General features: G+C 46.7%; 1 protein-coding gene across 1 annotated transcript in view; it reads right to left on the bottom strand.

The window, feature by feature from the left end:
• Positions 1–800: 800 nt before the first annotated feature.
• LOC116974890 (SLIT and NTRK-like protein 5) overlaps positions 801–15,702 on the bottom strand; it is a 52,525-nt gene continuing 37,623 nt past the window's right edge. Inside the window, 5 exon segments of the mRNA XM_033023501.1 lie at positions 801–1,022; positions 1,024–1,889; positions 2,931–3,065; positions 10,066–11,148; positions 12,619–12,731. Of these exon segments, the coding sequence (XP_032879392.1) occupies positions 801–1,022; positions 1,024–1,889; positions 2,931–3,065; positions 10,066–11,148; positions 12,619–12,731 (2,419 nt within the window).

Genomic DNA, 15,702 nt, shown 5'->3' with positions numbered 1-15,702 from the left:
CCATCATTCCACAGTGACTACCACAAAGATAGTTTTCTTGAAAATATTATGTTATGGAAACATTATGACAAGTGGTAACAATAGTGGAGAATGTGCAGTGACTAGAACTGTGTTACAAGGCTGCAACGAAAGGGTTGATAACATTATAACCCAAACGAGCCCGTTAAGAGTGTTTGGGAACTCATCCTAATTAGTCTTGTAAATGACAACTGTTCAAAATAACACAATTTCAATAAATATTTTTATGTCCTTTTCAGCTGAGCATTCCAATCTTGTGTTTTCTTTGCCATCAATGGATTAACAATTTTGCTTGGGCCATTTTGCCATACATAATTACAATTACATTTGCATTCTCTACCAGTTCAGGGTAACGGTGGAGTCTTGTGAAACCCCCACTTATTTGCAGATTTTCACTCTCCATTCAGTCTGCTGCTCTTAAGGACATCCCTCCTCCTCTCCATCCCACTACAAACAGTGAAATAGGTAAAGTGATCGTCCCACACCTTTTGTTTTGGTGTATACAGCTAACACTCGGACTGGGTAACATTTGAAGCCATGCTGGTGCCTACAGCATGTCCCAGCAAATACAAATCTCGGCCAGATTATTGTGGTAAATCAGGAGTAGGCTTATTTATTCCATTTCCTCATCTGATAACATCAAGGTCAGTTGTATCACACCCAGTTTGGCCAACTAAGGCCAGGCAATCGATTGAACCTTGGATTTTAATATTCTTGTTAGCTTAGAGTCACAACCCAAGGATCCGACCTATAAGGAAAGAACCTTATTCATGACCACTGAATTAATCTTGGGAATTCAAGTCTTCGCTTTCCTCACTCCAGTGCTTTCCAGTCCGTTTCTTCCTGCTCCTTTCCGCCATTACAATGGCGGCTACCACGATGATGAAGACCGTGAAAGTGATGACCAAGACGGTGACGGTCTCTGCTATGCACAGCTGCGTATCAACAGATGCTAAAGGCAAATCTCTCAGCGCCGGCGGTTCCAAGCAGATCACCTCGTCGTAAGTCATCCACCATCAAGCGCTGGACATTGTGCAACTTGCCGAAAACCCTCTGAAGCTCACAGTCACACGTCCAGTTATTCTGGGACAGCAGGATGTGAATGCCCCAAGTCTGAATGCCCAAGAACGTCTTGAACTTAATCCGTTCCAAGCCATTCCTGGAAAGGTTTAAGATGGTCAAACTAGTCAATGAAGTGAAAACGCCGGTGTCCACATCTTTGATTCGATTACCCTGAAGATTCAACACCTCCAGACTCTGAAGCATAAAGAAGACACCGTTGTCTAGGAAATCAAGCCTGTTATCCTGAAGGTGCAGGTGCCGGAGCCTCGTCATACTTCTGAAAGCTCCATTCATGATGTGATCAATGCGGTTTTTGTCAAGGTAGAGTTTCTTCACATTATCCATGTACTGGAACATTTGTGAACTAATCCTGTCCAGGTTGTTATCCGATAGGATGAGTTCACTGAGGAAGGAAAGGCCAGTGGAAAAACTGCTGCCCAACTGCCTGATGTCATTTCTCTGGAGATCCAACCTCCAGAGGTTCTCCAGCAAGGCGAAGGCACCATCTTCCACATGCTTCACATTGCAGGAACTAATGAGGAGAATGTTCATCCTCCACAGTGTGTGGAATGCTTTTGTCGGGAGGACGGTCAGATTGTTGTTGGAGAGGTCCAGGTGCTCCGTGTCCTGCGGTAGGCTGGCGGGGATCTGGTGGAGCGTGGCCGACGTGCAGTTCACATACTTGAGGCCTTCTCTGCAATTGCACCCTCTGGGACACACAGCCCAGGGATTGGAGGTGGGGTTCACCACACTGAGTTGGAAAAACAGCAGCAGTGGCGTGGCACGGATCATTGTTTCCATCTCTCCTTCTCAAACCAAGAGCAGAAGGTTACAAATTCTGAGAGTGGAGTTCATTCACTAATCATCCTCTCCGATTCCTGACTATTCCATCCCACTTTATGAAGACAGTCAGACTGAAAATAAATAATTAACAAGTGAATAAAATAGTCTTCGCTGGACATCATTTTTATTTACCCAATTATTACTGATTACTCATTACTGATACCCAATAGTCAAGTCAATTCACATTTATTTATATAGCACATTTAAAAAACAACTCTCGTTGGCCAAAGTGCTTTACATTTGTTATAAGAATAGTATAAACAAACAAACTACATACATATATACATATAGCCCTTGCTCAGTGTACGTCGGGAAAGGCTTGGGAGTATAGATAAGTTTTTAGTCTAGACTTAAAGGAGTCGATGGAGGGGGCAGGTCTGATGGGAAGGGGGATGCTGTTCCACAGTCTAGGAGCTGCAACCGCAAAGGCCCGGTCGCCCCTAAGCTTATGCCTAGACCTGGATAGAACCTGGATACCCATCTTCCAATAGAACCTGGATATGGGGAGAAAGCAGGAACGGGGTACAGATTTTGGATGATCAGCCATGATCATATTGAATGGCGGTGCTGGCTCGAGGGGCCGAATGGCCTTCCCCTGCACCTGTTTTCTATGTTTCTAGTTGCTGACAATGTTCACAGCGTCGTGCTGTGTTCATTTCCAGGATTATACGGAAAGATCTATACTAATCCAAACAGAACTGTTCTGGTAAACAAAATATTGTTTGTTTTTCAGAGATGTATTTTTACCCAATTTACATGTCACAACCATCATATTATCAATGCGTAGACGGCACTAAAATGTTTAACGAAAGAGGGTGCGAGTCCTCTTAAGATTTGTGACAGAACAACCGAATATCACGAACAGGTTTATTGGTCTGACATCGCTTTCCATTGCTACAAATGGCAGGACACAATTTAACAGCATATCCAAACTGCACTGATGGAACACATTTAATGTTCATACATTAACAGATCAGGAAGTCTCGGTTAAGTATCTTCTCCGTTACCTGTGCTGAGATCCCACTTTGTGTTCGTGGAGAGGTGATGATTCAGTGGCGAGAGCCGGATTGTCGCCAGTGGGTCGCTGAGGACGGAGTCCAAACGGCCCGGAGATGGAGTGCGGAAAAGTGGAAGGGAAAGGGCTGTCGTGGAGATTCAGCAGAGGATTTCCGAGGCAGATTGCATTTGCAAGATGAACCTTGTCAAGGCAAGGCGGGGGAGGGCGTGAGATCGGGATGAGGTGTCAAAGAGTGGGCAGGGTTATGAGCGCTCGTTGCGCGGGGGCAAGGACGGGCGCGCACGGTCTCCTCGCTGAAAGGAGAGATGTCCGTGTAAATAATGCATCAACGAATGAATCATCTTGCCAGATGCATTCACAGCATCATTCGGCCGGCCGAACAGTTGGTGATTTACAGAAGGAGCTTAGCACAACACCAATAAACACAATCTTCTGTATTATCCTGCTCGTCACGCTGCAAGAACAGAAATCCAGAAGCCTTTCGTCACGCGGCTCACTATATTTTTTTGTCAGCAAATCCGAATCAGATCTGTAACGAAATACACCAGGAGTCAGGAAATAGCATCTGACTTGACTTATTTCTCTACCTCGCGCACACACACACTAACATCTATACATACGTACAGTAAAACAAAGTGAAACGCAGAGGGCTATGCAGCGGCTGTGGAGGGAATGGACAGACGGCATTTCGATGCGGGACCCTTCAGACTCAACGCACACAGGTATATGCATACATACACATATGCGGACCCACAAACAGGTGTCCTTATCCACACATCACATACATACAGATGTACTTATGTCTGAAGAGGGATCTCGATTCGAAACGTCACCCATTCCTTTCCTCCAGAGATGCTGCCTGGCCCGCTGAGTTACTCCAGCATCTTACTCTGAGTTACTCCAGCATATAGATGCATACACATGCACGTACATATACAGATGTACTCGTACACATTGCACATACACGCGTATATAATACACACATGTGCACTTACACATTTCCACGCAAACACTATTTCAATATTTGATCTTCTGCATTAACAGACGGATTGCGAACGCTGCGTTTATGCATCAGTCGGTTAGAGTCTTTGTCAACGCGATGTTTTAATGCTTAAGATATGAAATGATAACGGTTTGGCCGCTTCACTAGGAGTTTAGCAAATAACTGCAGACGACCAGGTTTAACTTGCAGAGATTTCTCGGGCAGGGTGAGATAACGAGACAAGATAGGGAGTTTTGTGTTCATATATTTTTACAAAATAACAAACTTTAATTATTTATTGTGAATCGGCGACAAGCAAATAAATTACTTTCAGCTCTCGACGAATTAGAAATAGAGGGCGAGGAAGATTGAATCTGTAAATGGAATACTAGGGGTACAGGTTTGTAGTGGCTTGGTATTAGTGTAAATTGTCCCTTGTGTGTAGGATAGTGTTAATGTGCGGGGGTCGCTGGTCAGTGCGGACTCGGTGGGCCGAAGGGCCTGTTTCTGCGTTGTATCTGTAAACTAAGCTAAATCTTGGCGAGATAGAATGGCGTATGGCCGAACACTAGCGTGGAGAGGTAGCAAGACAGAAGGAAGGTTTCCCCTGGAGAATACTGTGCCATCCCAGGGGTAGCAGCCCTCTGGACCGGGGCAGCCGATACCGGCGTCAAGACTTTCACACGGGTTGAAATTCGCCTTGCATTGTTTAACTGCGTTGCTAACTAACTACCCGTTCCTTTAACTTCAGCGAAACCTAGTTTCAGAAGTTGTGTAATCGGTTAAGTAAGCGGCGAAGCAGGAGTTTTGTAGTATGTACGTACACCACCGGCCCGGTTAAACCGAGACACAATAAACTGCAGATGTTGCAATCTTGCGCAGGGCGCAAAATGCTGGTGTAACTCAGCTGGTCAGGCAGCATCTCTGGAGAACCCGAAACGTTGCCTTTCCATGTCCTCCAGATATGCTGCCTCGTCCGCTGAGTTACTCCAGCATTCTGTGTGTGTTCAGTTAAACTGAGATCCCATCTGCTACTTTAGGTGACGTAAACCGCCTCAAGGCACAATCCGACCAAAGCAACTTATGGTGCTGACTACACTGGAGCAAAATGTCCCAAGGCATTTCGCAGCTGCTCAGTAAACAAATATTGTGGCGCTCAACGAGTGTGAAGATAGGGAGACTACTAGATTCAGTCTTGTATTCCACAAGATTTCTGTCTGTATCATTCGTCCGCAGTGATATTAATTCAGCTTGTTTCTCGTTGGGTGTGGAGAGCATGCACACCTCATACGCTCTCGTCGTCTCCAGGAATTCCGTTCTCTCGGCCCCCATCCCCTCATCTTCACCATGGACATCCAATCACTCTACAACTCCATCCCCCACCAGGTGGGTTTCAAAGTCCTCCGTTTCTTCCTCAACTGGAGAACTAACCAATTCCGTCTACTGATACTCTCCTCCGCCTAGCAGAGCTGGTCCTCACCCTTAATAATTTTTCGTTTGACTCCTCCCATTTCCTCCAAATACTAGGCGTAGCTATGGGCACACGCATGGGCCCCAGCTGTGCCTGCCTCTTTGTAGGGTATGTCGAACAATCCTTGTTCGAGACGTACCAGGGCCCCAACCCCGAACTCTACCTCCGCTACATCGACGACTGCATTGGTGCTACCTCCTGCACCCACACGCAACTCACTGACTTCATCCATTTCACCACTAACTTCCATCCGGCACTCAAATACACCTGGACCATTTCCGACATTTCCCTACCATTTCTGGACCTCACTATCTCCATCGCAGGTGATCGACTTCTGACCGACATCCACTATAAACCCACTGACTCCCATGGCTATCTGGACTACACTTCTTCCCACCCTGCTTCCTGTAAGAACTCCATCCCCTACTCCCAATTCCTCCGTCTACGCCATATCTGCTCCCAGGATGAGGTGTTCCACACCAGGGCATCGGAGATGTCCTAATTCTTCAGGGAACGGGGGTTCCCCTCTTCTACCACAGATGAGGCTCTCACCAGGGTTTCTTTGATACCCCGTGACACTGCTCCCATCCCCCCACTTGTAACAATGGCAGAGTCCCCCTAGTCCTCACCTTCAACCCTACCAGCCGTCACGTACAACAAATAATCCTCTTCCATTTTTGCCATCTCCAACTTGACCCCACCACTTGCCACATCTTCCCATCTCCTCCCCTGTCTGCTTTCCGCAGAGACCGCTCCCTCCGTAACTTCCTGGTCCATTCGTCCCTTCCCACCAGAACCACCCCTTCTCCGGGCACTTTCCCTTGCAACCGCAAGAAATGCTACACTTGTCACTTTACCTCCCCCCTTGACTCCATTCAAGGACCCAAGAGGTCTTTCCAGGTGCGACAGAGGTTCACCTGCACCTTCTCCAACCTCATCTATTGCATCCACTGCTCTAGATGTCAGCTGATCTACATCGGTGAGACCAAGCGTAGGCTTGGCAATCGCTTCGCCGAACACCTCCACTCGGTTCGCAATAACCAACCTGATCTCCCGGTAGCTCAGCGCTTCAACTCCCCATCCCATTCCGAAACCGACCTTTCTGTCCTCAGCCTCCTCCATGGTCAGAGTGAGGACCACTGGAAATTGAAGGAGTAGCACCTCATATTTCACTTGGGCAGTTTGTACCCCAGCGGTATGAACATTGACTTCTCTAATTTCAGGTAGTCCTTACTGTCTCCTCCCCTTCTCAGCCCTCCCTCAGCCCACTGGCTCCACCTCTTCCTTTCTGCTTGTGGGAGAGCTGGGAAGGGGGAGGGGAAGGAGGAGGAGGGGAAGGAGGGAGAAAGGAAGGACTATCTGAAATAAGAGAAGTCAATGTAACTTAGTGGGTCAGACAGCATCTCTGGAGAGAAAAGGCTGGGTGACATTTCGGGTCGAGTACCTTTCTTCAGACTGAGTCTCAAGAAACAACTGTGCCAACCACACTTCCCTCGGTCTATCCATGGACTTAAACAATCCTTCTGGGTGAGGCAGAGATTCACATGTGCATCATCCAACCTTGTCTATTGCATTTGGTCTTTAATCTTGAGACATATGCGTGGAAACAGGCCCTTTGGCCCACCGAGTACGCGCCATCCCATATACTAGCACTTTCTTACACACTAGGGACAATTTGCAATTTTTCTTTACCAAATCCAACTAACCTACAAACCTGCACGTCTTTGGAGTGTGGGAGGAAACTGAAGCACCCAGGGAAAACCCATGCTGTCACAGGGAGAACGTACAAACTTGCTAGAGACAGCACCCTGTCGTCATGATTCAACCCGGGTCTCTGGCGCTGTAAGGCAGCAACTCTACCACTGTGCCATCGTGCCTCTCTTGATGTGGTCTCCTCTACATCAGAGAGACCAAGCACAAGCAAAGGGGATTCAAATAAGGAGAGGCTGGAGGAAGTTTGAAATGGACTCATTGGGTTGCATGCCTTTTATCTCTGGTCTTGTGTAGCACAGGTATGTATGGTGGTGGTTGTCAGCAACTGAGCTAATGCAGAACCAAAATTATTTATTGTTGATCTGGTGAAAAGCAACAGGTTGAGAGATGACCTGTGGTAGGAAGTTTCTATCTTCCATCACACCATGGTTGGAGATGCTGAGGTTAATGATCAGGAACACTGACGTTGGTCTTCCCAGCTGCTGGAGACTAGACGTTGGACAGGCAGTGCACTGGGAGTTTTGGTTTGCCCTCAGTGTGAGTAACCCGATTAAAGGGGAATTACTAGAGGGCACATCCACTTCACAAATGGCAGAGCGGAACTTGAGGAAGTTGTTGTTACCAACCATGTCACAGGTTCCAGTAAGGTCAGGGCAGACACTAGAGAGAGAACACTTCTGTCAGCATCATGTGGTAAGTCATTAATGACTTCAGCAAGAATAAGGTTGAGTGAGGTAGCTACAAATTCTGTGCACATGATGTGGGATACAAGAATTTTGTCAAAGAAAACCAAAATTCTCCTCCTCGATAATGCTGAATAACTATAATTACTAATATCATTAGAGCTGATTTCAGGGCCATTGAACATGCATGTTTGCGGGATCTTGTCATGGATTATTTAATTGCTAAGTTTCCTACATTTCAAAAGTGACTACTATTTAGATTACAGCATAATCTTTGGAGATGCCCAAGGTCAGCAAATAAATATTGTATATTCAAGGCTTTATTTCTGGTGTTGTCAGCTGGTAAAGCAGCTTTTGTCAAACCCATCTGAATGGATTTGTATTGGTAAACAAAAACATGACTAAAATAGTTATGAGAGCTTCTTTTTTTCTCACCCAGAAGTAAAAAATACATTTAAAACAAAATCTATGCAGAAACATTTCAGACATTCCCAACATCTATATAATCATTATTGTCATACTCAGTGGTGTTTTGCCCCATATTTAAGCAAAACCAAATACCCTGATCACCCTGAGACCAGATGACAACTCTCAGATACCTCCTCATACTTATCCTTGGACAATGATCCCACAGATGAGCACCAGGCCTTAATCTCAAACACCATTTCTGATGTCATCACTTCTGGCTGTCTGCCTTCCACAGCCTCCAACTTATCGTTTCCCAGCCCCGCACAACTTAGTTTTACCTTCTCCTCAAAATCCGTAAACACAACTGCCCTGGCAGACCCATTGTTTCTGCCTGCTCCTGTCCCACGGAAATGATTTCCATGTACCTCGACTCCATCCTATCCCCCCCGGTCCAATATCTCCTGTCCTATGTCCTCTCACATGCCCTCCGTCTCTTTAATGACTTCCACTTTACGAGCCAGAACTCCCTCATCTTTACTATGGACGTCTAGTCACTCTACACCTCCATCACATTGACAACTCCATCGGTGCTACCTCCTGCACCCATATAGAATTCATGGACTTCATCGACTTCACAACCAATTTCCATCTTACACACAAATTTACTTGGACCATCTCAGAAACCTCCATCCCATTTCTTGATCTCACAGTCTCCATCACAGGAAAAAGACTATCGACTGACATCTATTATAAACCCACTGACTCCCACAACTCTCTGGTCTACACTTCATCCCACCCTGCTTCCTGCAAAGATTCTATTCCCTACTCCCAATGCCTCCATCTACTCCTCGTATGGAACACCTCATTCTTTACGGGACCGGGGTTCCCCTCTCCCATCATAAATGAGGCCCTCACTCTTCTCGGTACCCCACAGCTCCACCCTTGCACCCACTCCCCCTAGTCGCCACAGAGACAGAGTCCCCTAGTCCTTACCTTTCACCCCATCATCCATTGCACACAGCAGATAATTCTCCAAAATTTCCGCCAATGGGATCCCACCACTAGCTATATTTTCCCATCTCCACCCCTTTCCACCTTCCGCAGAGACTGCTCCCTCCACAACTCCCTGGTTAACTCATCCCTTCCACCTATACCACCCCCTCCCTAGGTACCTTCCCCTGCAACCACAGAAGATAAAACACCTGTCCCTATACCTTCTCCCTCAACGCTGTCCAGGGACCCTTACAGTCCTTGTAAATGACAACTATTCAAAATAACACAATTTCAATTAATATTTTTATGTCCTTTTCAGCTGAGCATTCCAATCTTGTGTTTTCTTTGCCATCAATGGATTAACAATTTTGCTTGGGCCATTTTGCCATACATAATTACAATTACATTTGCATTCTCTACCAGTTCAGGGTAATGGTGGAGTATTGTGAAACCCCCACTTATTTGCAGATTTTCACTCTCCATTCAGTCTGCTGCTCTTAAGGACATCCCTCCTCCTCTCCATCCCACTACAAACAGTGAAATAGGTAAAGTGATCGTCCCACACCTTTTGTTTTGGTGTATACAGCGAACACTCGGACTGGGTAACATTTGAAGCCATGCTGGTGCCTACAGCATGTCCCAGCAAATACAAATCTCGGCCAGATTATTGTGGTAAATCAGGAGTAGGACTTATTTATTCCATTTCCTCATCTGATAACATCAAGGTCAGTTGTATCACACCCAGTTTGGCCAACTAAGGCCAGGCAATCGATTGAACCTTGGATTTTAATATTCTAGTTAGCTTAGAGTCACAACCCAAGGATCTGACCTATAAGGAAAGAACCTTATTCATGACCACTGAATTAAGTGCATTAATCTTGGGAATCCAAGTCTTCGCTTTCCTCACTCCAGTGCTTTCCAGTCCGTTTCTTCCTGCTCCTTTCCGCCATTACAATGGCGGCTACCACGATGATGAAGACCGTGAAAGTGATGACCAAAACGGTGACGGTCTCTGCTATGCACAGCTGCGTATCAACAGATGCTAAAGGCAAATCTCTCAGCGCCGGCGGTTCCAAGCAGATCACATCGTCGTAGTCATCCACCATCAAGCGCTGGACATTGTGCAACTTGCCGAAAACCCTCTGAAGCTCACAGTCACACGTCCAGTTATTCTGGGACAGCAGGATGTGAATGCCCCAAGTCTGAATGCCCAAGAACATCTTGAACTTAATCCGTTCCAAGCCATTCCTGGAAAGGTTTAAGATTGTCAAACTAGTCAATGAAGTGAAAACGCCGGTGTCCACATCTTTGATTCGATTACCCTGAAGATTCAACACCTCCAGACTGTGAAGCATAAAGAAGACACCGTTGTCTAGGAAATCAAGCCTGTTATCCTGAAGGTGCAGGTGCCGGAGCCTTGTCATACTTCTGAAAGCTCCATTCATGATGTGATCAATGCGGTTTTTGTCAAGGTAGAGTTTCTTCACATTATCCATGTACTGGAACATTTGTGAACTAATCCTGTCCAGGTTGTTATCCGATAGGATGAGTTCACTGAGGAAGGAGAGGCCAGTGGAAAAACTGCTGCCCAACTGCCTGATGTCATTTCTCTGGAGATCCAACCTCCAGAGGTTCTCCAGCAAGGCGAAGGCACCATCTTCCACATGCTTCACATTGCAGGAACTAATGAGGAGAATGTTCATCCTCCACAGTGTGTGGAATGCTTTTGTCGGGAGGACGGTCAGATTGTTGTTGGAGAGGTCCAGGTGCTCCGTGTCCTGCGGTAGGCTGGCGGGGATCTGGTGGAGCGTGGCCGACGTGCAGTTCACATACTTGAGGCCTTCTCTGCAATTGCACTCTCTGGGACACACAGCCCAGGGATTGGAGGTGGGGTTCACCACACTGAGTTGGAAAAACAGCAGCAGTGGCGTGGCACGGATCATTGTTTCCATCTCTCCTTCTCAAACCAAGAGCAGAAGGTTACAAATTCTGAGAGTGGAGTTCATTCACTAATCATCCCCTCCGATTCCTGACTATTCCACCCCACTTTATGAAGACAGTCAGACTGAAAATAAATAATTAACAAGTGAATAAAATTGTCTTCGCCGGACATCATTTTTATTTACCCAATTATTACTGATTACTCATTACTGATACCCAATAGTCAAGTCAATTCACATTTATTTATATAGCACATTTAAAAAACAACTCTCGTTGGCCAAAGTGCTTTACATTTGTTATAAGAATAGTATAAACAAACAAACTACATACATATATACATATAGCCCTTGCTCAGTGTACGTCGGGAAAGGCTTGGGAGTATAGATAAGTTTTTAGTCTTGACTTAAAGGAGTCGATGGAGGGGGCAGGTCTGATGGGAAGGGGGATGCTGTTCCACAGTCTAGGAGCTGCAACCGCAAAGGCCCGGTCGCCCCTAAGCTTATGCCTAGAATTGGATAGAACCTGGATACCCATCTTCCAATAGAACCTGGATATGGGGAGAAAGCAGGAACGGGGTACAGATTTTGGATGATCAGCCATGATCATATTGAATGGCGGTGCTGGCTCGAGGGGCCGAATGGCCTTCCCCTGCACCTGTTTTCTATGTTTATAGATGCTGACAATGTTCACAGCGTCGTGCTGTGTTCATTTCCAGGATTATACGGAAAGATCTATACTATCCAAACAGAACTGTTCTGGTAAACAAAATATTGTTTGTTTTTCAGAGATGTATTTTTACCCAATTTACATGTCACAACCATCATATTATCAATGCGTAGACGGCACTAAAATGTTTAACGAAAGAGGGTGCGAGTCCTCTTAAGATTCGTAACAGAACAACCGAATATCACGAACAGGTTTATAGGTCTGACATCGCTTTCCATTGCTACAAATGGCAGGACACAATTTAACAGTATATCCAAACTGCACTGATGGAACACATTTAATGTTCATACATTAACAGATCAGGAAGTCTCGGTTAAGTATCTTCTCCGTTACCTGTGCTGCGATCCCACTTTGTGTTCGTGGAGAGGTGATGATTCAGTGGCGAGAGCCGGATTGTCGCCAGTGGGTCGCTGAGGACAGAGTCCAAACGGCCCGGAGATGGAGTGCGGAAAAGTGGAAGGGAAAGGGCTGTCGTGGAGTTTCAGCAGAGGATTTCCGAGGCAGATTGCATTTGCAAGATGAACCTTGTCAAGGCAAGGCGGGGGAGGGCGTGAGATCGGGATGAGGTGTCAAAGAGTGGGCAGGGTTATGAGCGCTCGTTGCGCGGGGGCAAGGACGGGCGCGCACGGTTTCCTCGTTGAAAGGAGAGGTGTCCGTGTAAATAATGCATCAACGAATTAATCATCTTGCCAGATGCATTCACAGCATCATTCGGCCGGCCGAACAGTTGGTGATTTACAGAAGGAGCTTAGCACAATACCAATAAACACAATCTTCTGTATTATCCTGCTCGTCACGCTGCAAGAACAGAAATCCAGAAGCCTTTCGTCACGCGGCTCACTATATTTTTTTGTCAGCAAATCCGAATCAGATCTGTAACGAAATACACCAGGAGTCAGGAAATAGCATCTGACTTGACTTATTTCTCTACCTCGCGCACACACACACTAACATCTATACATACGTACAGTAAAACAAAGTGAAACGCAGAGGGCTATGCAGCGGCTGTGGAGGGAATGGACAGACGGCATTTCGATGCGGGACCCTTCAGACTCAACGCACACAGGTATATGCATACATACACATATGCGGACCCACAAACAGGTGTCCTTATCCACACATCACATACATACAGATGTACTTATGTCTGAAGAGGGATCTCGATTCGAAACGTCACCCATTCCTTTCCTCCAGAGATGCTGCCTGGCCCGCTGAGTTACTCCAGCATCTTACTCTGAGTTACTCCAGCATATAGATGCATACACATGCACGTACATATACAGATGTACTCGTACACATTGCACATACACGCGTATATAATACACACATGTGCACTTACACATTTCCACGCAAACACTATTTCAATATTTGATCTTCTGCATTAACAGACGGATTGCGAACGCTGCGTTTATGCATCAGTCGGTTTAGAGTCTTTGTCAACGCGATGTTTTAATGCTTAAGATATGAAATGATAACGGTTTGGCCGCTTCACTAGGAGTTTAGCAAATAACTGCAGACGACCAGGTTTAACTTGCAGAGATTTCTCGGGCAGGGTGAGATAACGAGACAAGATAGGGAGTTTTGTGTTCATATATTTTTACAAAATAACAAACTTTAATTATTTATTGTGAATCGGCGACAAGCAAATAAATTACTTTCAGCTCTCGACGAATTAGAAATAGAGGGCGAGGAAGATTGAATCTGTAAATGGAATACTAGGGGTACAGGTTTGTAGTGGCTTGGTATTAGTGTAAATTGTCCCTTGTGTGTAGGGTAGTGTTAATGTGCGGGGGTCGCTGGTCAGTGCGGACTCGGTGGGCCGAAGGGCCTGTTTCTGCGTTGTATCTGTAAACTAAGCTAAATCTTGGCGAGATAGAATGGCGTATGGCCGAACACTAGCGTGGAGAGGTAGCAAGACAGAAGGAAGATTTCCCCTGGAGAATACTGTGCCAACCTAGGGGTAGCAGCCATCTGGACCGGGGCAGCCGATACCGGCGTCAAGACTTTCACACGGGTTGAAATTCTCCTTGCATTGTTTAACTGCGTTGCTAACTAACTACCCGTTCCTTTAACTTCAGCGAAACCTAGTTTCAGAAGTTGTGTCATCGGTTAAGTAAGCGGCGAAGCAGGAGTTTTGTGTATGTACGTACACCACCGGCCCGGTTAAACCGAGACACAATAAACTGCAGATGTTGCAATCTTGCGCAGGGCGCAAAATGCTGGTGTAACTCAGCTCGTCAGGCAGCATCTCTGGAGAACCCGAAACGTTGCCTTTCCATGTCCTCCAGATATGCTGCCTCGTCCGCTGAGTTACTCCAGCATTCTGTGTGTGTTCAGTTAAACTGAGATCCCATCTGCTACTTTAGGTGACGTAAACCGCCTCAAGGCACAATCCGACCAAAGCAACTTATGGTGCTGACTACACTGGAGCAAAATGTCCCAAGGCATTTCGCAGCTGCTCAGTAAACAAATATTGTGGCGCTCAACGAGTGTGAAGATAGGGAGACTACTAGATTCAGTCTTGTATTCCACAAGATTTCTGTCTGTATCATTCGTCCGCAGTGATATTAGTTCAGCTTGTTTCTCGTTGGGTGTGGAGAGCATGCACACCTCATACGCTCTCCGTCGTCTCCAGGAATTGCGTTCTCTCGGCCCCCATCCCCTCATCTTCACCATGGACATCCAATCACTCTACAACTCCATCCCCCACCAGGTGGGTTTCAAAGCCCTCCGTTTCTTCCTCAACTGGAGAACTAACCAATCCCGTCTACTGATACTCTGCTCCGCCTAGCAGAGCTGGTCCTCACCCTTAATAATTTTTCGTTTGACTCCTCCCATTTCCTCCAAATACAAGGCATGGGCCCCAGCTATGCCTGCCTCTTTGTAGGGTATGTCGAACAATCCTTGTTCGAGACGTACCAGGGCCCCATCCCCGAACTCTACCTCCGCTACATCGACGACTGCATTGGTGCTGCATCCTGCACCCACACGCAACTCACTGACTTCATCCATTTCACCACTAACTTCCATCCGGCACTCAAATACACCTGGATCATTTCCGACATTTCCCTACCATTTCTGGACCTCACTATCTCCATCGCAGGTGATCGACTTCTGACCGACATCCACTATAAACCCACTGACTCCCATGGCTATCTGGACTACACTTCTTCCCACCCTGCTTCCTGTAAGAACTCCATCCCCTACTCCCAATTCCTCCGTCTACGCCATATCTGCTCCCAGGATGAGGTGTTCCACACCAGGGCATCGGAGATGTCCTAATTCTTCAGGGAACGGGGGTTCCCCTCTTCTACCACAGATGAGGCTCTCACCAGGGTTTCTTTGATACCCCGTGACACTGCTCCCATCCCCCCACTTGTAACAATGGCAGAGTCCCCCTAGTCCTCACCTTCAACCCTACCAGTCGTCACGTACAACAAATAATCCTCTTCCATTTTCGCCATCTCCAACTTGACCCCACCACTTGCCACATCTTCCTATCTCCTCCCCTGTCTGCTTTCCGCAGAGACCGCTCCTTCCGTAACTTCCTGGTCCATTCGTCCCTTCCCACCAGAACCACCCCTTCTCCGGGCAGTTTCCCTTGCAACCACAAGAAATGCTACACTTGTCACTTTACCTCCCCCTTGACTCCATTCAAGGACCCAAGAGGTCTTTCCAGGTGCGACAGAGGTTCACCTGCACCTTCTCCAACCTCATCTATTGCATCCACTGCTCTAGATGTCAGCTGATCTACATCGGTGAGACCAAGCGTAGGCTTGGCAATCGCTTCGCCGAACACCTCCACTCGGTTCGCAATAACCAACCTGATCTCCCGGTAGCTCAG

Source organism: Amblyraja radiata, chromosome 7 (genome assembly GCF_010909765.2).
Source record: "Amblyraja radiata isolate CabotCenter1 chromosome 7, sAmbRad1.1.pri, whole genome shotgun sequence".
Lineage (NCBI taxonomy): Eukaryota > Metazoa > Chordata > Chondrichthyes > Rajiformes > Rajidae > Amblyraja > Amblyraja radiata.
This window is presented reverse-complemented; position numbering and strand designations above follow the sequence as displayed.